This window comes from Sebastes umbrosus, chromosome 24 (genome assembly GCF_015220745.1).
Source record: "Sebastes umbrosus isolate fSebUmb1 chromosome 24, fSebUmb1.pri, whole genome shotgun sequence".
Taxonomy (NCBI): domain Eukaryota; kingdom Metazoa; phylum Chordata; class Actinopteri; order Perciformes; family Sebastidae; genus Sebastes; species Sebastes umbrosus.
In genome coordinates, this window is record NC_051292.1 from 9,483,291 (window position 1) to 9,508,262 (window position 24,972).

A 24,972-nucleotide genomic window follows, 5' to 3' on the forward strand; every position below is an offset into this window, starting at 1 on the left:
AGAAAGGAGGGAATTGCTATCAGGAGTAGATGATGGAAATATTACAATGGGGAATCTGCTAGGAAAGATGTCTAAGAAAGTACACAATCTTTCTAATTAATTACTTAAGGGCAACAGGAATAATGGAGATAATGTAATTATTATTATTATTATTGTTATTATATAGTATATTATTATTATATTATAAATTTCTCAATAAAATAAATAAATAAAAAAGAATAACCCCAAAAAATAAAAATAAGGTGCGTTTCCACCATGCTGCCACTAGGGGGGGGCAGCTACTTGTTTTGTTAGCCGGATGTTGTGAAGAAGAACAGGGACGCAGCAGCAGAGGCAGCAGGCTAGGAGCTAGGAGAGGAAGGATGGCATCTACCAGCATTTTCCTCAAGAGTTTGTGCAGCTGTTGAAGTTGTTGTAACTCAATAAGAAGGTGAGACTGCAAGACTGTCTCTGCTGCTGTGTCTGTTTGTGACATATTGATATTAATCCTCACCAAAGAAAGGAGTTTTCTGCTCTTCATGTGTGTGGAGGGACAGGTGTGACTAGCTGGCCTGCTAACTCACTGACCAGCCTGTCTGTGTGTCTGTGTGTCTGTACAGGTGTGACAGCAGCAGCTCTCTGTTTCCATGGCCGGCGGCTGATGGGTGAAGCGATGCGGCACCACTGGCTGCTCCTCGGGGCTTGCGGCTGGGTGCTGCTCATCCTCATGTTTGTCAGCAAGTTCATCAGCTTCAGAGGTGTAGATGGTAAGTGTCTGATGTTTGATCACTACAGTCTGTTATAGGGCAGGGGTCAGAAACCTGCAGCTATCAAAAGAGACATTTTAGACAGAAACAAATCTGTCTGGAGCTGCAAAACATGTGAGCATTGTGATGAAGGTAACACAGTTTATAGTCTAAGTATGTAGTATATAAGTCTGATGTAGTGAGGGCCAAAGAGCAGATGTACTACAGAGTAATAACCATCTGAGATTTACAGAATAAACTCATAACTTTACAAGAAAAAAAGTCATATTACCAGAATAAGGTCATAACTTTATGAGAATAAAGTCATAATTTTATGAGAATAAAGTCATAACTTTACAAGAAAAAAAGTCGTAATATTACCAGAATAAGGTCATAACTTTATGAGAATAAAGTCATCATTTTATGAGAATAAAGTCATAACTTTACAAGAAAAAAAGTCGTAATATTACCAGAATAAAGTCATAATTTTATGAGAAGAAAGTCGTAATATAACGAGAATAAAGTCATAACTTTACAAGAAAAAAAGTCGTAATATTACCAGAATAAACTCATAACTTTATGAGAATAAAGTCATAATTTTATAAGAAGAAAGTCGTAATATAACGAGAATAAAGTCATAACTTAACAAGAAAAAAAGTCATAATATTACCAGAATAAGGTCATAACTTTATGAGAATAAAGTCATCATTTTATGAGAATAAAGTCATAACTTTACAAGAAAAAAAGTCGTAATATTACCAGAATAAAGTCATAATTTTATGAGAAGAAAGTCATAACTTTACAAGAAAAAAAGTCGTAATATTACCAGAATAAAGTCATAATTTTATGAGAAGAAAGTCGTAATATAACGAGAATAAAGTCATAACTTTACAAGAAAAAAAGTCGTAATATTACCAGAATAAACTCATAACTTTATGAGAATAAAATCATAATTTTATGAGAATAAAGTCATAACTTTACAAGAAAAAAAGTCGTAATATTACCAGAATAAGGTCATAACTTTATGAGAAGAAAGTCATAATTTTATGAGAATAAAGTCATAACTTTACAAGAAAAAAAGTCGTAATATTACCAGAATAAAGTCATAATTTTATGAGAAGAAAGTCATAACTTTACAAGAAAAAAAGTCGTAATATTACCAGAATAAAGTCATAATTTTATGAGAAGAAAGTCGTAATATAACGAGAATAAAGTCATAACTTTACAAGAAAAAAAGTCGTAATATTACCAGAATAAACTCATAACTTTATGAGAATAAAATCATAATTTTATGAGAATAAAGTCATAACTTTACAAGAAAAAAAGTCGTAATATTACCAGAATAAAGTCATAACTTTATGAGAATAAAGTCATAATTTTCTGAGAATAAAGTCATAACTTTACAAGAAAAAAAGTCGTAATATTACCAGAATAAAGTCATAATTTTATGAGAAGAAAGTCGTAATATAACGAGAATAAAGTCATAACTTTACAAGAAAAAAAGTCGTAATATTACCAGAATAAAGTCATAATTTTATGAGAAGAAAGTCGTAATATAACGAGAATAAAGTCATAACTTTACAAGAAAAAAAGTCGTAATATTACCAGAATAAACTCATAACTTTATGAGAATAAAATCATAATTTTATGAGAATAAAGTCATAACTTTACAAGAAAAAAAGTCGTAATATTACCAGAATAAAGTCATAACTTTATGAGAAGAAAGTCATAACTTTATGAGAATAAAGTCATAACTTTACAAGAAAAAAACTTGTAATATTACCAGAATAAAATCATAAATTTATGAGAATAAAGTCATAATTTTACGAGAAAAAAAGTCGTGATATTACGAGAATAAAGTCATAATTTTACGAGAAAAAAAAGTCGTATTATTACGAGAATAAAGTCACAACTTTACGAGAAAAAAAGTTGTAATAGTACGAGAATAAAGTCATAAGAAAATAACACGTAAAGTTACTACTTTATAATCTTATGACTTTATTCTCGTAATATTACGACTTTATTCGCGAAATCTCAGATTAATTTTTTTGTCCTCAATGTGGCCCTAATACTCTGTTGTACCGTGGTACTGTTATAGGGGATGAATGTGATCAGCCAACTCTAATATGTGTTTTCAGACTATGGAGAGAGGGTTGGTGGTCAGAGTTGGACACTGCCAGGCACCAAGGTGGTTAAACCTGTTCCTGTTTCCAGCCCAGAGAAACCAGTTCCAAAGCAATCAGATCAGGTGACTAGTCACTGACATGTCAAGTCAATTTCTGTCATAAAAAAAAGCTCATCGGTGTTGTATATGTGTGTGTCCTCAGTCCTCAGCAGTACCTACAGTGACAGACTGGCAGTCGGTCGTCGAGAGGCGAGCCGAGTTGCTCTCAGCCGTGTGCAAGAACAGCAGCCTCAGGAATCTGACTCACGTCTCCATCAGCAAATTCGTCCTGGACCGCATCTTTGTCTGCGACAAGCACAAGATCTTGTTCTGCCAGACGCCTAAAGTGGGCAACACACAATGGAAGAAGGTCCTCATTGTGCTCAACGGTGAGTACGGGTTGGCTGGAGGTAATAACACTGTTTACTGTAATGATAAGGAATGGCGGATGAATACCATTTGTGGTTTTGTGAGTGAGTAAAACATGGGTTAAGCTCAAATGAAATGAAAAACACGGTGTTATATATTCACTGTGACTCAAAGTATGTTCATTTGTTGATCCAGTTGATGACTTATGTTTCTTAACATTGGTAGGAGCATTCCCAACTGTGGAGGAGATCCCAGAGAACCTTGTTCATGACCATGAGAAGAACGGCCTGCCCCGTCTCTCGTCGCTCACACCGCAGGAAATTACTCACAGGTTAGTTAAGACTTGCTGTGATAAATATAGTCTTGTCTGGTAGCAGGTAGCCGGATGTGCTTGTGGTTAATGTGGATGGATGACATCCATTTTCTCATAAACCCCTTTATGTGCCTCAACAGATTAAACACTTACTTTAAGTTCTTCATCGTGAGAGACCCCTTCGAGCGCCTGATTTCCGCATTCAAGGACAAGTTTGTGAAGAACCCGCGCTTCGAGCCTTGGTACAAGCACGACATCGCCCCGGCCATCATCCGCAAGTACCGCAAGAGCCACCGCGACAGCGACCTCGCCGCCTCCGGCCTGCACTTCGAGGACTTCGTCCGTTACTTGGGCGACGTGGAAGGCCGCCACCGCATGGACCGGCAGTTCGGCGAGCACATTATTCACTGGGTGACTTACGCGGAGCTGTGCGCGCCGTGTGAAATACACTACAGCGTGGTGGGGCACCATGAGACGCTAGAGCAAGACGCCCTGCACATCCTCAAAGCGGCGGGCATCGACCAGATGGTGTCCTACCCGGCCATTCCTCCAGGCATCACCCGCTACAACAGGACCAAGGTGGAGCAATACTTCTCAGGCATCAGCAAACGGGACATCAGGCGTCTCTACGCACGCTACCAGGGTGACTTCCACCTATTTGGCTACCCAAGCCCGGACTTTCTACTGGACTAAAATGATTAACACTCACTGAAAGACATGTTTTCATATAAAATCCTCTCAACATGTTTGGTTTACTGAGATAGAGGTGTATTGTAGCTGACAGGCTGGTATGGCTGTGATGTTCTTATTTTAGGAATACATGACATGATAAATGTTGAGGCTGTGTTTGTAGTGACTGAAAAGTACCTCCTAATGTTATTTATGTTTTTACGGAGCTATCACGGTACAGTGAAGAGAAAAAGAAAGTGTTGCTGTAAAAGATTAGCTGGCAACGTAAGATCACAAAATGAGAATCCGACAAAAGCTGCATAATTGTGTGGAAAAAAAGTCAATATAAAGATCAAATACAGGTACAGACACACATTTGTTTTCTTATATTTAATGTTCATGACTGAATTATCCTCATTTTGTCAAAGAGGTGTGCTCTGTAATGCCAGGGATACAGGCCCGTTACCCTGTAATGTAGCTATTATACTGCACTGTATGAATCACCAGTTACAAAGATTCATTCTGTCAAGGAAAGCTGTGGGCAATGCTATGCGTTTTTGACATGTTGTGTCTTTTCTGTACTTCTTGCTATCATGCTAGACGTAGACGAAGATAGTCTGTATCAGGGATGATAACATTTTTGGACAAGGAGAGCGAACGGCTAGAATATAATACAAACTGATCGGACATCTATTCTTATATAAGACAGTAAATTACTCTTCCAATATCATGAAATACTTTCAAACTGATTCGACGACCTTGGTCCTGCCCTGATCCATAGTGTAGCCATTGTTCTGGTTGTTCTGCCTTTACTGAAACTGACCGATCCAATGCTTTTGACTCCATTTTCTTCAGCTGTTACATTGAAGGAAAACTGGCGCTGGATTTTAAAGGATCATTTTTCTATCAGAAAATGTTACTGTGTAAATGTTCTTAACATGACTTTCAACTCAACATTTGTATTTACATGTTGCTATTTATAATGCAGTATTATTAACCTGACACCAACGGTGTCTCAATTGTAAGGCCTCCCTGCAACCACCTGGTGACCTTTTGGACAGGCGGTCATAATACGAGGACGACACGAGTTAGTAATAAAGTTCCGTGTGAAATAATGTGCTGTTCTTTCTTCTTAATAGGAGAGAAAAAAAAAATTTAATTTCCAAAATTGTTGTAGATGTGGTCCACATGTTCTGGGTATGTTGCTGCAATAACATCAACTATCCACAAGGTGGCAGTAAACCATTTAAAATGTAACTGCTTAGTTAAGAAGCCACAAACCTTGTGGAAGACTTGGATTAAATGTCACCACATAGGGTTGTTGACAGTGACATTTGAGCCATGGGAATGAGGGCAAAACAATGACTTCATCGCCTTATATCAGCAACAAACAATTCAAGACAGTACGAGGTGGAGCAGTATTTACATTATCAGTATCATCTTGCACCAGCTTACTTTATGTCAGATGGATTTAAGTTGCTTTACGGAGCTTAAGTGTTAGTTAAGTGTCTTAAGTGTTACACTGAGCTGGCTTTGTGCCTGCATGCTCTTGTCTTGTGTGTGTGTGTGTGTGTGTGTGGGGTTGCCTCTCTCATCCTGTCAGACTGGTTTCGCCCTGCCCCGTCGATTCAATGCTGAGTTGAAGTTTGTTTAACCAAAAGCTTAGCTTTGTCTGCTTGAAAGTTTCATTGTGGATTTGTGATAAATTACAGGAGCGCTGCAGCTGAACATTTCCCCTCTTTGCAGCAGTGCCCTATTAACACACTGCCTCTTAGTTTGGTATTGTTAGTACAGAATCCATACAGGGGAGTGCTAATATTTTATAAAAAAATCCCTCTGTTTATGTAACAAGTGTACTATATACTATGTATGTCAAGTTATTGTTTAAATATTTGCAGTATCCCACCTTGAGAGAGATTGAAACAACCACTCGAAGATTTTTTTAACTGGAATCCACTCAATGAAAAAACAGCTTTTCCTTTTTCCCTTTCTTTATTTTGTAGGTTGAGTTGAAAGTTCAGTTCATTTTGGAGTTATTATTATTAGCCATTAGTCATTAGGTGAAAAACCTTTGAAATAGAAAAAAATACAGAAAAGAAAATATACACATTATTACAAAATAAGTGTAAATAAGAACTAATTCATAGCTGCAGTATATTCAATTATATCATACATTGAGAGAGTTCAGAAAGATGAATCCAGTAGCCTGTGCATTGATTTGCTGTGATGGGAAACTGCAGGCTGCAGCAATATTCTTGGACTGAGCTCTAACAAATTTCATAATATTAATTATCATAAACCTCAGAGAGTGACCCTGCAGAACATCACTGACAAAAAAAAATCATAAACATGATCATGATCAATTATTTATCAATAATATATATATCACTATTTGAAGATTTTAGTGAACCTCTCACCTTAAAAGCCAGTATATTATATTATTATACAATGATTTGTTCCTCATGCCCCATGCTGCTTTGCGAACCACTGCACTAGCCAGCATCACTCCTGAGATTGCTCACTTGCCACACCCATGATTACCAATATTGACAGTGGAACATGCGCATGTCCATAAGGATGCTGCATGATGGGAGGTCTGTCTGCTGTCTGCCTCTATTTATTTCTGCTCGTGTGTTTCTATATAAACATGCAGGTTGGTATAAATGTGGTAAGGTGAGAGTGTGTGTGTGTGCATTAAAGATCATCCTCCATGCTTGATGTACTGAGGCCCAGCCCTTTTTCTTTCTGTGTGCAGCCGACCGGCTTCCTGTGTTTGTGCGGTTCTCAATCAGAGCTGCGTCAAGTCACACAGAGGCAGGGAGGATGGAAGAGGAAGTGAGGAGGTTTGGCTTTCAACATAAAAGATTTTTGAGAAAAATGTGGCACTCAAAATAAGAAATACACAACTTGGTATTTTATTTTATTTTATTGTTTTTTAATTATTATTTTTCTTTTACTTGTGTATATTCTTTTTACTTATTTATATATTTTTTTGTATATAATATGTTTTTCCTGTATCTATACTGGCTTATTTTAAATTAATATTAGGTTTGTTAAGTTTCTTTGTACCGAGAATGTTGTTATGGTCTTCAGCAGCTCCTCAATGTATGTTCTGTGTATGGTGTAGAACATGATATCCAATACCAGTAAGAGTGTAGTCATGATCTGTCGAACGAAGGAGGACAAATATCTAAAATTTCCAAACTTCAAATTGTCTTATAACATTCTTTGTGTCTGTAATAAGGTAAAATACCATGGACATTTCATTACTGAAGACATGACAGATGATGATGATATTTATAGGCAATGCCGCAAGTTGTACGCACAAGCAAACATTCTCTTACGGAAGTTTAGTATGTGTTCAGAGCATATTGTACCCCACTGTATACAGCCCATTTGTGGTCAAACTTACCACAAACGCTTACAGAGACTTCAGGTTGCATATAATGATGCAATGAGAATATTATTAAAAAAGACCAAGATGTTCCAGTGCAAGTGAAATGCTTGTGTCTGCAGGCATAAATACTTTTCAAACTGTATTAAGAAATCTCATGTACAAATTTATATGCCGTCTTAATCACTCTGAGAATGACATAAATTGATGTTGAATGTGAAAATACATGTATCTGGACAATTCTATATATTTTTTTCCTTCCTTCATAAACTTATGATTTTAAACATTGTTTTATTTGAGATGATCTTTATGGGTTATTTTTTGCTTGTGCAGTTATGGACCTACAAGTGAGGCGTTTGCCATCTTACAGGGTCGTACGGTGATATTTTATTTTTTCAAACGATCTTATTGATCCAGATATGCATTGATGAGTTTACATATCACAGACCCTGATGCTTTTAGTGTTTTTAAACCAACAACACCTTCAGACTTGCCTTTCCGTCAAATCAGTCTAACATCAGATTTAGCACTACACGGTACCGATCACAGCTGTGGAGGCACTGGTATAGTTCCTTATATGTAAGGCATTGACGTATGTATATATTTATATTAATATTTATATTTTGAATCATGACTTTTTATAGTGCTTCCTGTATTGTAATGTATAATATGTAATGTATTATTGTTTGTTTTTTCTTATCCAGACCTTGAGTCTGCAATAAAGTTTGAATTGCAATAAAATAAATAAAAATTGCAAAGTGAATAAATTGTAAATAATATCATAAATTGAATCTAAATATAAGCTCATTTTAAAGATCTTTAAGAACACTTATTATATTGTTTAAATTCACATTTTGTAATGTAATCCAGTGCATTTGGTTAAAAAAAACAATGCTATTATTGAAGCTTTTATTTTGAAACTCCTAGGCGGAAGTGGTGGTTTCCCTGTGTAGCTTGCTGCTAGCAGCACTAGCTCACACAGAGAGAGAGAGGAGCGGACAGGGAGCCCGCTGCTGCTTCTGCTGCTGCTGCCACCTCAACATGGAGTAGAGAGACCTCCAGCGTTTACTGCTAACAAGCGGAGCCCACAGAGAGGAACACAAGACGGCCTCTGTCTCACTTACCCCTCGACGTCCTCCTCAAATGACCCAGAGGCGACGTTTTCTCGTAAAACACGAAGAAAAAGCCCTAAAAAAAGATGGCGAACGACTCTCCGGCTAAAAGTCTAGTAGACATAGACTTGGCTTCATTGCGGGTGAGTGCTAGCCTTGTTTTTTGTTGTTTTTACCATCTTATATTTACCATTTTCCTCGATAAAAACACCCCAACGTCTCACTAACATCAGTTTTAACGTCTTTTCAAAATGCCGCCTCTTGTTAGAGCCGTTAAATGACGGTTAGAGCCGTTAGCGAGGTGTTGCCATGGTGTCTGGGTTTCCTTTGTTCGACATGCATTTGGCATGTAGAGGAGAGAGACCAGGGCGCAACAGCTGGCTCACACTGGACACTGCTTTGTGGAAAAGACATATTAACATTGCTATTTATTTACTGAATCCTGATTCTGTGTTTTTTTTCTTTCTTTTCAGGATCCAGCTGGGATATTTGAATTGGTGGAGGTGGTTGGAAATGGCACCTATGGACAAGTATACAAGGTTGGTTGGTGGTTTGGAGGTGCAGTGCATGGCCCTGTCCTCTGTTTTCACTGTGCATTGTTGTTTTCACCCTTATCAAACCTGGCAACAAAGACATAAATGTCTTTCAAATGGTGGTTGGAAATGGCACCTATGGACAAGTATACATGGTTGGTTTGGAGGTGCAGTGCATGGCCCTGTCCTCTGTTTTCTACTGTGCATTGTTGTTTTCCCCCTTATCAAGCCTGGGGACAAAGGACATGCATGTCTTCAAATGTTGCTATCAGACAACATCATGGATGATGAAAACAAATGTTGCTATCAGACAACATCATGGATGATTGTTGGAGGTGGTTGGAAATGGCCCCTATGGACAAGTATACAAGGTTGGTTGGTGGTTTGGAGGTGCAGCGCATTGCCTTGTCCTCTGTTTTCACTGTGCATTGTTGTTTTCCTGGGAACAAAGACATACATGTCTTTCAAATGTTGCTATCAGACAACATCATGGATGATTGGTGGAGGTGGTTGGAAATGGCCCCTATGGACAAGTATACAAGGTTGGTTGGTGGTTTGGAGGTGCAGCGCATGGCCCTGTCCTCTGTTTTCACTGTGTATTGTTGTTTTCCTGGGAACAAAGACATACATGTCTTTCAAATGTTGCTATCAGACAACATCATGGATGATTGGTGGAGGTAGTTGGAAATGGCACCTATGGACAAGTATACAAGGTTGGTTGGTGGTTTGGAGGTGCAGTGCATGGCCCTGTCCTCTGTTTTCACTGTGCATTGTTGTTTTCCCCCTTATCAAGCCTGGGAACAAAGGACATACATGTCTTTCAAATGGTATTTGAATTGGTGGAGGTGGTTGGAAATGGCACCTATGGACAAGTATACAAGGTTGGTTGGTTTGGAGGTGCAGTGCATGCCTCTGTCCTCTGTTTTCACTGTGCATTGCCAGTGTTGTTTTCCCCTTATCAAGCCTGGGAACAAAGGACATACATGTCTTTCAAATGTTGCTATCAGACGACATCATGGATGATGAAAAAAACAGATGTAATGTGAGAGTTTCTAGTAGATTGTTTTGGTATCAGTCAGTTAATTGTTCAGCTGGGAGGTGTGTGTGTAAAGAGTGAATCAGACTGTCTACTGTCTGATGCATCACCTGTCTTACATCACCTGCCTTTTTACTGAAAAGTGGGTGAGGAGGCAAGGATTGAGAAACCATATCTGTCTAATCCTGCTGACCTTACATCTCTGTCTGCAGCTCATTCATATATATAAACCAGATTTCATATCCTGTTTAAATCAGGACTTTTCCACTTCACTGGATGGGAATCCCACTCTTCCGGGGCCATCTGCTCCTGGTGTCACATTTCTCTGTTGAAAATTAACATTGCGGCTGTTGAAAGACATTGCCAAGGAGGGAGAAGTCAAAGATGTGGTGTTTGATGGAGGGATGGCCTTGGATTGGGCCTCCTTGTGTTGTTATTGCTGCAGCTAGCTAGTCAGGAGGCTCCATTTTGTTCCCTGCTGCTACACTGTAAGATGACATTTAACCACATGCCTATATGTTAAGCACTCATCTAGTTTGCTAAGCACAGTGCAGCCAAAAAAACATCAATTTGCTTGTGGACTAAGCAGCAAGCTTAGCTGAGTATTTAATTCTGACAGCCCACAGTGCTCCAGTGACCTGCATTCAATCCCCCTAGTGCAGTGAACTTCCAGGATCTCCCCCCGCCTCAAACTCACAGAGCGAACCCATCTGTGTGCATCATATGATCTGAACGCCACACCTGAAATCAGCCCTGTGCAGTGCGGAGAGAAGGAGCTTGTCATAGGGAAGTGTGATGCTCGCATGCTATCTTGCCACCAGATGGTTTTGAGCCGGGCGTGTGGGACAGAGAATTACTGCTTCTCCCCTCTTTTTGTCCCTTTAATCTCTCGCTCCATTCACTGTCCGATGCTAATTCTATTTGCGAGTGGCTGCTGTGCGGGAATGGAGCTCGTACAAGAGAGGGGCTGTCAGATTAGCCTGCAGTTAACACAAAGACACGGTCGTAACAACCTGCACGTCTGCAGCGAAGTCATAGCTTACTGTAGCTTGCTGCAGTAGCCTCCCATTCGATCAGCTGTCGGTCACTGCATTGACTATCATGTTAACCAGTTGAATGAGCATGTGGCCCGAGGGGGGGTGGCTGCAACTGGTAGAAGAGCAGCTGTCCAGTTCCAGACAGAACCTGCCCACCACTCTCACAAAGCTGAGTTTGTCTCCTCGCTCTTTTAGGGCTCTCAGTCAGTTAGATCCACAGAAAGGAGGAGTTTGTCTGCAGGGTTTCAAACGCCAACCGACTGAATAATCACAACAGCCCCCCAACTGAAAACAGGGTGGAGTTTCTTCTCTCCTCTGAGGCCTTTTTTCTGCTTTGTCAAGCACTTGGTCACAGATTGCAAGGCCCTTTTAGATCACACAATGTGACCAAGCTTCTTTGCTCTTTGATTTGTGTTGACTTTTTGATTCCTTTTGAGACATTTTCCTTTGGCTTTTTTTGTTATTTAAGGCAGACTACAGGGAGTCTGATCTTGATAAATATTGAATTTAAAGTTGGTTTTCACAACAAATGTCAAGCGTATACGTGCAGTTTTTGCATTTATTTCTTGCTATGAGAATGTTTATTTTGTGGGCATATGCTCTGAATAGTTTTTGCTGCATTGCTGTCTGTTTAAAAAAGATTTTAAAAACATCACACAGAAGTAGTGTAATGTTACATTTCCCAGATCCTACCAAAACCTATTTCTATATCTCCGCTGTGCTGCGCTACTTGCAGCTTTACCCAGAAAATTAAAGAACCAAGCTATTCTCTAAGACCCGAAATGCCATGTCAAGGTTCTTGTGGCCGTGCTGTGCTGCTGCAGGCTCTCTGTAGCTGTCCTCCCTGCCAAGAGGGCAGCCGTTGCCCCTGGAGAGGTGCCAGATTACAGGCAATTTCTGAACACACAGCACAGCACAATTTGACCAACTGACAGCCATAATGAAAATTATGCTATAGCTAAAAAAAAAGCCCTTTTTAAATCACTTAATTTTGCTTTGGCTTGCTTGTTTATCAGAATAAAAGCCCAGATCTATATACAGATTGAACAAACTTGTGTACAGTATTATCAATTTGAAAATTAGTCATATGCTTGGGCTGAGAACTAGGCCGCAAACAGAATTTATTGCAACCTATACTTTTATATCTTTGTGCTGTAAACAAGTGGATGATCTATGTCCATACCTCCATGTTTTTTGCAAATAACGATCTACTGGAAGAGTTGCATTATATATGTTTGCCAAGTCATTTTAAAATAATGCATTTGTATCCACACTCTTTGAGAGCTCTGCTCCTGCACCAGAGATCCTCTCCCAGCTTCACTCTTTATCAGTTGGCAGTGAACCAGAGACTCTCTCAGGTGCCTCCGTCTGGATTTAGGAATAAAAAAAAAGAAAAGAGAGCGTAATGATAACAAAGAAAAAGACATAATTCCTCAAATTGTGCGTGGTATGCAGGGAAGATCCCCTCCGCGCTACAGAATGGCCATATATAGTCAGGCCTGAGGCACCAGAGCCCCTACTGACCTGCCTCCCTGCCTGCCTGCTGCTATGCATCCACGGGGTGTGTGCCAGCACCAACATTTTCATACCGGTATGTAGGGCCGCACAATTAATTGTACCGTGAATATGGATCAATCTTTATTTCGATACAAAGATTTGTACATTAACAGGAATGTAGCACAACATGGAAGTGAAAGCAGTGCTGTTTTTTTAAATGTTCAGGTGCAATAAAAATATTTTGTCCCTAAAATCAAGGAATAATCCTGACAAATAATCGTGATCTCAATATTCATCAAAATAATCGTGCAGCCCTGCTGTCATGTAACTATGGTTCATGTGCATGCATGTGTGTCCAATGGTTAAAATCTATGGTGAATTGACTCGGTGCACTCACTGATAATCACCAGCAAGGTCATGTTGCTGAATACTCAACAAAGCATCAAATGGAAAGATGATTTATTTTTTATGTGCTCATGCATTACACATAACAGGCTTTTCTTGTAGGCTTACTTGACATCCAGATGTAACATATGCAAGCTAATTCAGGAGCATCTTCTATTATATTTCCTCCTTTCCCAGCGCCGTCCTCCACCTCCTCCCTTTGTTTTTCTCCCCCAACCTTTAGGGGCAGCCTCGCCCCTGCCCTCAGGACAAGAAGCGCTCTCCTCAGGGGGCTAGCGATGCCTGATGGGCACACGGGGTGGGAGCTGCTGCTAAGGAGCCTCTTGTGCAATCTTAGAAATGCCTACCGGTGCCATATGGTGCTTGGTGAGACTGGTGCTCACCTCAGGGCAGTGGTTACCAGCGATCGAAGCAGCAAGGTGCTTTGGATGTTTGTTCAGATTGTGGATTTTTCTAAAACAGGCTGGTGATGGACTCTTAATGCAAACAAGTGGGAGATGCTCCAGGTTGCACTTCATGTGTGATGATGTAGGCACATCAGCTCACCACAGAGAGGGTGGGAGATGTTGTCAGCTTAATCCACATGATGGACCCCCGTGTCGCTGCCTGTAGTCATCATCAGTCCTCAGTCATGTGACAGAGCGAGGCCATTTCCAGCACTTTGTTGTACAGCCAGCTGGACTGATACTGGATTATTGACATCAGAGTTAATAATAATCCAGTATTGGTCAATCACTATCAATATTTGAAGTAGACATAACAAATGTGTTTTTTATTGGCAGATGTTTTACAGTTGACTAATAACCTTTATTATCAGCTGGCAGTATCAGTAAATTATATATTTGGAAACTTAATTTGGTAACATTTTTATAGACTGATTTGTACTTAAAAAGAATCATGATTGTCGGACCTAGCAGAAGCCTTGTGATTATTATTTAATATGTAGGAATGTATGACTGTCTTGCCAGCCAAATTAACTTTAATGAATATAATAACACTGTTAAAATCTTATTACTAGCAGAACAGTGGATTAGATGCCATTGCTGGGCTTGCCTAATGAATGACTCTTGTATAGAGCTCATTGGTGAAGGTCCTGGCTGCTGATTGGCTGTGTAGTGTTTAGGTCAGAATCAGGGGTTGTTGAATGTGTCACCCAGGCTGCATCAGGGACTGCGGTCCCGTATTGTGTCACACTCGTCTCACGCTCTGTTTCTATTATCCACACACCGCGTTAGCACACAGGCTAGCAAGCACATTTGTTTGTGCTCCTTTTAAACAGCTGAAAGGCATGTGTGAAACATTTGAATCTCAAGTTAAAGCTGACACACACTCTCCTCCGCTCTGCATCCTCTCTAACTGACACAGTGTGCGTCTCTTTTGTCCCCTATCTCCCCCACAGTGACCCTCTCCCTAATGGGTGTCACAAGACTCACAGCGTCCGTTGACTGGCCACACCGCCTGAACAAAACTCTCTGTGTCTTTCTATCTGTGTGTGAAGCTCATTGAGAAAGCTCATTACCCGAGTGGTGTTCAGATGAGACACAAAGGCGCTGGCGGACGAGACAGTCTCTTGCCTTGTCTTTCTCCAGCGCCGCCGCCTTTACTTGACAGCTCTTTTCTCTTCGAGACCACATTTCTTTAAGACATTTCTGGTTTTAATGCGCTGGGACAAATGGATCTTCTCATTTCCCAGTCCAAATCAGGGATGGGATTTTTCTCAAGGGTAAAAGACTTACCACATGCAGTCAAAAAACAATTCCGAGACAACAGCTCAGCCTCTAGTTTTATGTTATTTTAATGACATCATAGCAGGGCTAAGGATGTTTTCTCACAGTGAGAATCCCACTTGCATATTTCCCTGCTTTAAACTAGCTAGTGAAGTAGACATACCCATCAATTACAGACATAATTTAGCATTCCATCGCTGGATGATTTTCACCTTTACACCCTTCAGGTGTAATATTTTAATTCCTGTTTAGACCTGAGGAAAGTCTCCACCGTGCATCCTTGATCCCTTACAGCAGCCAACTACTGCACTGGGATCAATAGAGTCACATCATTTGGCCTCCTGTTTAAGACTTCCCATTCACACGTCATCTTTCCCTTTTCCCAGCTTCTCTCCTCATCTCTCCGCTCACTTCCTATCTTTTATTCTCCGTCCAACCTCATCACCGTTTCTTCCTTTGTCTTTGCCACTTCCATCCTTACTTCTCTGGGGAGTGCTGGAGTGGAAGCAGCAGGGCCGTGGCTGTGTGTGTGTGTGAGAATTGGGTCAGTGTGCTGGTATGCAGCAGCAGTATAAAGTGGAGGAACCCAGAGCCCTGGATGTCATGTGCTGCTGCTTACTGCTGATTGATCATTTCTTTCTCCCAGCGTTCATCTGATGTGTGTTGTGGTTGGCAGAAGTGTGTGTGTGTGTGTACGCAAGACGTCTTGTGTCGTCCCTTCCCAAGGTAGATGGAGGTTGTGACCCGCCTGTTTATCACCTCCTGTCCACCCGCCTACTCACTCAGTGAGTTCGAATGTCACCTTAGATCTTCACATGACCCTCATTACCACAGCTCCACCAGCTAACACCAGTGACCTTTCGAAGAACCCAACCGCAGCATCCAGCAGTTCTCTCCCTCCCTTGCTGCGGTGTGAACTAATAATACGAAACCGAGTTAGTTTTGCACCTACATGGCTTGTTAGAAAAGCATGTCGCACACTCCGTTGTGCAATGGCTGCGTGACTGAGCCAAGTGTCTTGTCGGTGGGGGGAAAAAAGGGTAGGTTGACCTGGTTTGAAAGCCAGCCAGCGTTTTGAAGTAAGTGTGATTGATCTTACATTAAAGTGAACGGTGCAGGGAGGGAGAGGTTCTTTGTGTTCTGGTCAGTCAGGATGAGGAGGATACGAGCCTTGTGGAAAAGTGTATGGGAAACAGTACTCCCCCTTTGTCCACACCGGCTCTGTGGGCAGACCACTAACGATACTGCTGAGCATTACTGCTCACTCCTGTTAAGTGAAAATCCACCCTAAAACACAAATCTCTGGTGCTTAATTTATGTACACAGGGCTGTCAATCGATTAAAATATTTAATCGCGATTAATCGCATGATTGTCCATAGTAAATCGTGATTAATCGCAAATTAATTGCACATTTTTTCTCTGTTCAAAATGTACCTTAAAGGGAGATTTTTAAAGTCTTTAATACTCTTATCAAAATGGGAGTGGGCAAATATGCTGCTTTATGCAAATGTGTGTATATATTTATTATTGGAAATCAATTAACAACACAAAGTGAGCATGTCTATAAAGGGGAGACTCGCGGGTACCCATAGAACCCATTTTCATTTACATATCTTGAGGTCAAAGGTCAAGAGACCCCTTTGAAAATGGCCATGACAGTTTTTCTTGGCAAAAGTTTTGCGCGAGTTTGGAGTGTTATTCAGCATCCTTCCCGACAAGCTGGTTGGTACCAATGGATTCCTTAGGTTTTCTAGTTTCATATCATGCCATTATCTTCACTCTAGCTTTAAATCTGAAGCTCGATTGCGTTAATGTGTTAAAGAAATTAGTGGCGTTAAAACGAATTTGCGTTAACGCGTTATTAGCGCCTTAACTTTGACAGCCCTAATTTACACTAAAACTAAAAATTGTGACAACACCTGATAAGTATTTTTTTTAACTGACACCGTTTGTAGTTAATACATGAAATACTGCTCATTTAATGGGAAAGTTCAACTTCTACAAACCCCTTATGTCAATTTAATAGAGCCTCGCTTATCAAGTTTGCGTTGAGTGCCATTTCTTCTCCACAGCGTTATTAATAGAATTTAGTTTTAGGGTAGATTTTAACTTAATGTCTCTGGCTCTGAAGGCAGTACTGTAAGTCAGTCAGTGGTTTAGTGCTGAGCTGGAGAGAGGCCAGCAGCACATCTGGCCATGGTTAAGAGGAGCTGCGATGGAGGAGTGGAGATGGAGGCCAGGGAGGGCTGAGTGATAGCTCGGTGCCTCAGATAACCCCTCCACAGCCACGCCTAACTGGCTGCTTCACGGGGCCCTGTAGGGCCTCGCCGCAGCCCTCCTGTGATCAACCCATGCTTGTTACAGGGGCCCGACCACAGAACGAGAGCAGAAACCATCAGGCGATCATCAATTAGTATATCGTGATTTTCTGTTTAATATAAGTGAAATGGATCATGTTTGTGTTTTGGACAAAACAAGACATTTGAAGACTTTGGCTCTTTGAACTTATACATTTGCATTCCTCGTACTGTTCTGACATTTTTTGACTAAACGATTGCTCAAATAATTTGAATAATAATCAACAGATTAATCAAAAAAATATATAATCATTAGTTGCCACCTTATATAGGACAGTTGGCCTTTAAAAGTAGAGAGCAGAATATGCTGTCATATTGTCGGTCAGTTCTGATGGAATGACACGCGGCAAAGTTAGCATAAACAACATATTATTTTCCTTTAGATTTGTTTTTGATAACTATTGCAGAGATTATTGTCTTTATTTACATTGAGCCCTCTTCATGTTAATATTATGATACCCAAAAAATGATGACCCAAAAACCCAGTGTATGACGAGAGTACCAGCATGAATTTATAGTACAAATTCAATATGTCAGATGCAGCATTTTGTCTCCTAAGTCAGTCACTGAATGCAGCAAATCATGCCCTATGCGATGATGAAATATCCTTGTGATTGAGAAGGGCATAATTTATGGCTCAGAGGACTAGAAGTGGTGACCAATATCTGTAATAAGTTAATAGTAGTGTAGTTATTGTAGAAACCCGCCCTTCCCTACCAGAGCAAAGGAGTGCCAGATGCTGAAACTCGCGTTAGGAGCATGGTTTCAGTGCCTGGAGGGATAGGATTTTTTTTATGTGTTTGCAAAGGAAAAAAAATGAATATTGAATGATGTATTGTTGGAATCAGCCTCAAAAACCCAGTATCGATGACATCACTTATTATTAGTTGATTTTAGCTAATCACAGATATAAGTTTATGACGGCCAATAAGTAACTATTTTATTATACTCTCAAATCCACCGTTGGTTGGGCACAATTATAAACAAATCTTTGATTAAAGCGTATATAATAATAAACATAAAATACTTGGTCAAGACTAAAAGCACACAGAACTACATTTACAGCCACAGCTGTTTTGATAAGTGATAAATCATTTATGTCATTTTTCATGCTAAAATGCCAAACATCACTTACAAGCAACTCAAAGATGAAGTGATGCATTTTTCTCAAATTTCTGACATGTTGTAGAAGAAGATTAATCTATTTATTGAGGAAATAACCTGCAAATTAATAATGAAAATAATCCTTAGTCATAGCCCTAATCTACAGCCATAGCTGTAACTTTAAAAGTGCTAAATTTATAGTCGCATGGATGACAAATATGCTGAATCTGATATCAACTTTGGCGCTCTCCACCAGCTTGTTTGGCAGTCCCTCTTAGAATAACCTAGTTATTAGTAGAATTTTAAGATCTGTTGAGCTGATTTGGCAGCATCCTTTCTTCCAATACAACTTTCCAAAAACTGACTCACGTCATTTGTCATTAAATGTGCAGCTTAGTGTCAACCCCAAAGTAACTAAAAGCTCAGTATTTTCCGTATTTCAAGGACAATGGATGCATGAAATGAGGGGATTGGGCCCGTCAAGAAACTTGACTTGTGCAATCCAGCCGCTCATCTCATTACTCATAATGTTGTGCAACCCAGTTGTTTTGTGGTATCAAGATGCAATAACCCTTTCTCCACCCACACACCCACAAGATGAGAGATGTTTGGGTTGATATGACCATAAATTATCATGGCATATTCATATCCTCACCTCCTGGTGTCTCTTCCAGACCACATATCTTTAAATCACCAATAAACCCAATGTAAACAGACCGTTTTGTTAGGCTGTCATAGGCTTAAACACATGCATCTAGGCACTGACAAGTATGAAATTGTAAGAATTAATAGCCAAAAAGAGAGATTAATGGCATTGTTGGTGAGTTGGCCGTATCCCACAAATATCCTTGGATCAAAGCAAGCTTTGTCTCAAAAATAGTATTAAATTCAGAGTGAGCTGTCGGGTCGCTGGAGAGCAGAGACACAATTACCGTTTTGATTCTTCGATTCCCGACCTCTTTCCTTTCTGCCCGTTTTTAAGACGGAGAAAGAGAAAGCAGTCGCCTGTAATTGACACCATTTAACCTCTACAGGTGCGGTGTTTACACCTGGTGTTGGGTGTTTACACCTGGTGTTGGGTGTAGGCTAGACAGCTTTAAACAACATTGATTCGTGTCATAAGAGAAAGGAGAGAGAGTGGTGGCAGTGAGTCAGTGTTAACTCTTTGTCTGGGGTTTGTAGTGTACAAACAAAATGGTGATTCATGCAGTAACATAATTCTTACAAATTTCTCATTCTTTTGACTAGACATACAGCAAGTGTAGAAATTATTAAGGATGTGTTTTTACCTATGACTGCTCCTGTCTGTACCTTTAACTCACTTATGTCAGTTTTTTTTCAAAACTGTAGATAAGGAAATGTCCACGGTATAATATCGTCAATTTTGATACCACGGTATACTGTTACAACCCTATCACATACTGTGGCATCACATTATTCACAATATGCCTTGGTCTTTTTAAGAACCAGACTTGGAGATCTCTCTGCTTGACTGTATTCGTCTTTTTTTTCTTTAAATCAACTTGTTTATTAGTTCAGTTAATAAATCCTGTGACTTTACTGAAGGACAGTCCAAGTGCACTCGGCTACTGAGTTCCTCCTGGCATCACCTGTGACCAGTGAACACAGAAAAGTGGGCCGCATCAGCTCTAGGCTAGCAGCTAGCCAGTACATGTGGAGCTGACAGCCTCACTGTTGTTTTTGTGGTGGCGACCCCTGGGATCAAAGTGGGGAGGATTAAAGGCATTGTAAAGTGTCCCTCTCATCCCCCTCTGCTGCCCAGTGAAAAGAGAGGGCCCCTAAGCCTGCATTGCTTTTATTGTCATAATCCATACAGTTTCAATTGACTATGGAATGCACTGGCTAAGATGATGGTGTTGGTTGTGGTGTTGGTGTCCATATGTGTGTCTGAATGTGCATTTACATGCCTCTGTAAGCATGCAACTGGAGGTCTGTACAGTGTATTGATGTATGTGTCTCCGATACTGCAGAGACCAGCAGAGACCCAGCAGCGCTATCACTGCAGTGTTGTCCTACAGAGTCAGAAGGGGAATACCCAAAAATGTCCCATCATGTTTTATCTCCTCTCGGGGTTGGGGGTGGGAGGGAGGGGTCGTAGAGAGGCCTCTATTTCGGTCCTTTGTTTATGTAAGGAGTGGCAGCAGGGTGTTAGGAGAGCAGAGGAGTCTGGGAATGTTGGGATCTATATAGCATGGGAATAATATGCTCATCTGTGGTACTGTATATGTACTGTATATAGTAGGTTACTTATACCGTGGGATACATTGGGTTTGAGATTGTAATCTTCGATGGGAACAAGTTGATTTCAGTTGCAGTCCAAACCCCAAAGATATTCAATTTACAATGACATGAAACAGGATCACATTTTAGAAAATGTCTGGCATTTTTACAAGAAAAGTAATCCATTATTAGGAATTGACATCCAGATGACCCAATCTCACGTGACCACGGTGCAGGATCCATCACGGCGGCACCCTGCTGGTCATTTCAAAGCAACATCTTAACAGCAAAATTGCTGATTCATTTTCAAAACAACTATTCCGATATGAAAATTAATATTTGATTGTGGGAAAAAAAAAGCATAGAACTGGCATATTTTCACATCTAACTCTGTGAAACAAGGATTTGTTTCAACCAAAACAGAGTTAGTGATTGTTGGAAAGAAGACTATTTTGTTTCTGTCGAGTTTGAATGAAGTGTGTTTTATGATGCTCCGCCATTAGAACAGCTGATCTCCCGTCTGAAACTACGGCGGTGAATACATATTCGAATTGTTCGAACCTGTATGTTTTTTTAGAATTAATTTTCAAATGTTAATTATGGCCAATTTTGACAGCCCTAGTGTGTTTTGAGTTGACATTCTGTGTGTCTGTTACACTTCCTTAGTTCATTGATAATCACCCAGTTTTAATAAGAGTACAATGAGTTTGTGGAGTGTGGATGCTCACCTCTTTTTGTCTCTTCACAGGGACGACATGTCAAGACTGGACAGCTGGCTGCCATCAAAGTCATGGACGTCACAGAGGTAAGGCTAAACAATACATTGTTCCATCTTCGACATCACAGTGTAAGCATGTGCGGTAGTACTCACAGTATGATAGAAAATGAGCTAATGTTCTTGTATAACAAAATACTTGGATGTGTTTGCTCTTATTGTGTGGTTAATATTTAAATCAGCAGACATTCCATCAGATCTGACGTCTAAATGTTTTTGAGCTGAAAATGCCCCGCTCTGTAATGAGTCCTTCCCCCCATAATAAACAGCAGGGGAGGGGTAGAGGCAACAGGATGCTTATTGAGCGAAGTGCGTCATTTAGCGGCCGGCAGGCTGCCCTCAGCCGTGGGAGGTCCCGTCTGCAGATGAGAGAACGCACACAACCACACATGCAGAAACACAAAGCAGAAGGTTTCAGAGTAGCAGCGAAGGCCAGCAGGGCCAACCACCCACACTGCCGTAGTAATGATGGAGGAACATGGCTGTAATCATACTGTACACACACATGTCACCAATAACGGGCTTTTACTGGTGAATCCTGGAGCCTGGTGAATGAGCTGCGCTCGCGGCGTTCATCATCATCCTTCCTGGGGGAGCAATGTCATCAGCTAAATTTCACCCATGCATCACTGCCCATACAAGGACACATTTACCGCTATCGAGTGCCACATACACTGTGATCAACATAACCCAGAAAGAGGCCACTGACGCAGCAGCAGATAGCGGCCCGTGTGCCCCGACTTGCCTGCTGCCGCTCCTCACATAAGCCTACGTCATGATGAGTCATGAGTGACACACTTGCCTGATGTGCTATCATGTGTAACCGGTATAGCAAATATTGCTCAACCCTTTCCTGTTCTGTGTGACAGGACAGTACCGTAGGTGCGCCTCGTAGACATGTAGGAACTTATTTGACGACACATAAAGCAGGTGCCCACCGAGGCTAAACCGGTTTTACCATATGTTGTTAAAATGAGTGCTGCAGGTGATGTTGGGTGTGTGCCTTTAACAACACTGCAGTAAATGTCCCAGACGGCTATCATAAGTCATATCTTTATTACCTGCACACGATTGAATGATTCATTGTGTTTTGTCTCCACCAGTAATCTGATAAAGCGTACTTACTGGAAGTAAATCAGCGTGATTGTTATTTAATTTGTGGGCTTACCTCTAATCCAAATTTTCACAATTTTTCTGACATTTTATAGCCCAAACAATCAATCAAATCGTTTAGAAAATAATCAGCAGATTCCTTAATAATGAAAATAATTGTTAGTTGCTAGGGATGTCATGGGAACCGGTAATTCGGTATTGGAATCAAGTCGACTGTTGGCTAAATAAAGGAGCTAACGTAGGTTGCACTGAGTTTCATTATGGTGCTAATTATAACGTTGCCATGATGTGTTCAAATGTAATCATGTATAATTTAGTTTTGGGAATGACCTGTTTAACTTCCTGACACTAGCTCTAAGTCATTATTGTTTTGTTTGTGTTTTTTTTGCTGTGGTATTGAATCAAGAATTGTGGAGTTTCACTGGAATTGACATCTTAATTTCTGGTATTGTAACATCCCTATTAGTTGCAGCCCTAAACGTCATGGTCACTCATTAAAAGGAAGTACCTGGAAAGATAGAGAATATATATTGCGTTACCAAAGTTAGTAAATTAACTTCTAACCACTGACGCACTTTACTTTACACTTACTTTACACTGTACATTCTATATGTAACTTTATAGAGCTTGACTTGAATTTATCTTAAACACAAAAACAAGTTCTTTCTCATCTTATAATGTAACCTGATCATCATGCTATGGTTTAGTGAGGCCATGTTGCTCTCTCTCCTCCGTCCTGGCTGTAGAGCTCATCCACAGGCACGCTGGCCTGTCCAGTGTCACTCTGACCCACATTCTCATCCCTGCTCCACATTCTCAAATCCAAACACTCCTCCACTCCTCTTCTGCGCCGCTATATAGCCCCGGAGCTAAAAATGGATGCCTTTCTACTTCGGCTTTATATAATTAAAAGCATTTCCAATCATTCTGGTATAGAGTTGACTGGATTTGGGCAGATAGTGGCTTTGTTTTTGTGTAGCTGCTCTGTACTACTTCTTGAAAATCAGTTTTGGGACCCAGCATTTAAACACTTCTTATGTTCAAATTTTGTATTGACACAAAAGGTTTAATACAACAATACAACTATAGAGGTATTTTACATATTTAGAACAATGTTATCCTAGACCCATATTTCCTAACCCCTACCTATTAAGTGTGACCTACCACCACAGATTAATAACCTCTTTTGTGTGTGTTTATTGTACATTGGGACATTGTTTCCCATTATATCTACTGTGCGGTCATTTGACAAACCTCCACTCCTCCTCCTCCTCCTCCTCCTCTTCTCTCTCTCTCACATCACCATATGATTGTGTCAGTCTTTCCCTCACCGTGTGACTTGTGGCAGCGAGGCATCCACAGCTTGATAATCCAACAGCTGCACAGCAGAGAGGGGGTAGATGGGAGAGGGAGAGCTGGAGGAGGAGGGTGGGGGTGCGCACAACAGAAAGGCTTACGTCAACTCAAACGAGTCATGCAGCAGCAGTATGGCCGCCTGCACACACAGCCAACTGCCATTTTGCTATAGGTGATGCATGCACACAACACAGTGTAGGAACAGCATCACATTTCTCTCTATTTTGGTGCTGTGTGCAGCCTGGTGATAATTAAATACAATTGGTTAATATAAAGAGGCACACATTGTAGTGTGCAGTGATGATGCTGGTTTCTGTCCCCCCTCCTCCCACTGTACTTTCTATAGGAGAGGCCATGTAACCATAAAGCAGAGCACTCGCGGGCTGACCCCTGCATGTGTTCAATTAGTGTGTCACTGTTAATCATTGTCAAGTCGCTACTTGGTGCAAGCACTGCAGCTAGTTGTGACCTTTTTTTTTATCAAGATGTGAGACAGGTTTGCGTCTATTACTTTACATTTCCAACAGAGACTATAAAACGCTGCATTAAAGCTACATCTGGCAGTCGATTTAGCTTTCCTTAAATTCACTGATTTCCATATGGTGTTCTGTATCTACAGGGCCGTTATCATGTCTGTTTTTTAGGTTGCATTTGATTTTTAAAGGCATCCATTTCCTGCCGGTTATTACTCTTCCATTACCGCACCCAATATGCATGATATTTACTGTGTTTTTACTGGTAAAATAGTAAAGACAGGATCCTTAGCTTCCCAGCTCTAAGCAGCTCTTTTCAGGGTAATGTCTGCCTGATACTAATGGATATCTGTAGGGGATTTGCCATCGATCTGATATATGTTACGTTTTTTTTTTTAAACAAGAGATTACCGATAATGGCTACTGTACACATCAACTCACAATGAGACTCACTCATGCATCATTAATCCCTAAACAAAAGAATCATTTGCCAGTAGACGGACGGCTCCTACTGCATTGTTATAAAGCAGACGAAAGATGAATAAGGCCCGGCTGAAATGAAACCACACCA

General features: G+C 40.5%; 2 protein-coding genes and 1 long non-coding RNA gene across 20 annotated transcripts in view; 2 read left to right on the plus strand and 1 right to left on the minus strand.

Annotated features, from left to right (window-relative positions):
- Positions 1–154: 154 nt before the first annotated feature.
- chst10 (carbohydrate sulfotransferase 10) lies at positions 155–5,355 on the plus strand. The gene is made up of 6 exons (XM_037761400.1): positions 155–430; positions 600–746; positions 2,864–2,973; positions 3,053–3,278; positions 3,484–3,589; positions 3,712–5,355. The coding sequence occupies exons 2-6, from the start codon at positions 641–643 to the stop codon at positions 4,262–4,264; spliced, it is 1,101 nt and encodes a 366-aa protein (XP_037617328.1). The 5' UTR covers positions 155–430; positions 600–640; the 3' UTR covers positions 4,265–5,355.
- LOC119483362 lies at positions 670–8,894 on the minus strand. Its single transcript, XR_005205660.1, has 3 exons — positions 8,759–8,894; positions 3,070–3,230; positions 670–806 (listed from the first exon to the last, which is right to left on the minus strand). It is a non-coding gene; the product is annotated as an uncharacterized LOC119483362 (long non-coding RNA).
- LOC119483360 (mitogen-activated protein kinase kinase kinase kinase 4-like) overlaps positions 8,575–24,972 on the plus strand; it is a 34,790-nt gene continuing 18,392 nt past the window's right edge. For 10 of the 18 annotated variants that reach the window (XM_037761380.1, XM_037761390.1, XM_037761392.1 and 7 more), the window contains exons 1-3: positions 8,576–8,889; positions 9,220–9,285; positions 21,433–21,489. In XM_037761380.1, the coding sequence (XP_037617308.1) occupies positions 8,833–8,889; positions 9,220–9,285; positions 21,433–21,489 (180 nt within the window). In that variant the 5' untranslated portion in view covers positions 8,576–8,832. Of the gene's footprint in view, positions 8,890–9,219; positions 9,286–10,090; positions 10,161–21,432; positions 21,490–24,972 lie in introns of those variants that run through there. The other 8 variants (XM_037761381.1, XM_037761391.1, XM_037761386.1 and 5 more) reach the window with 4 other exon arrangements.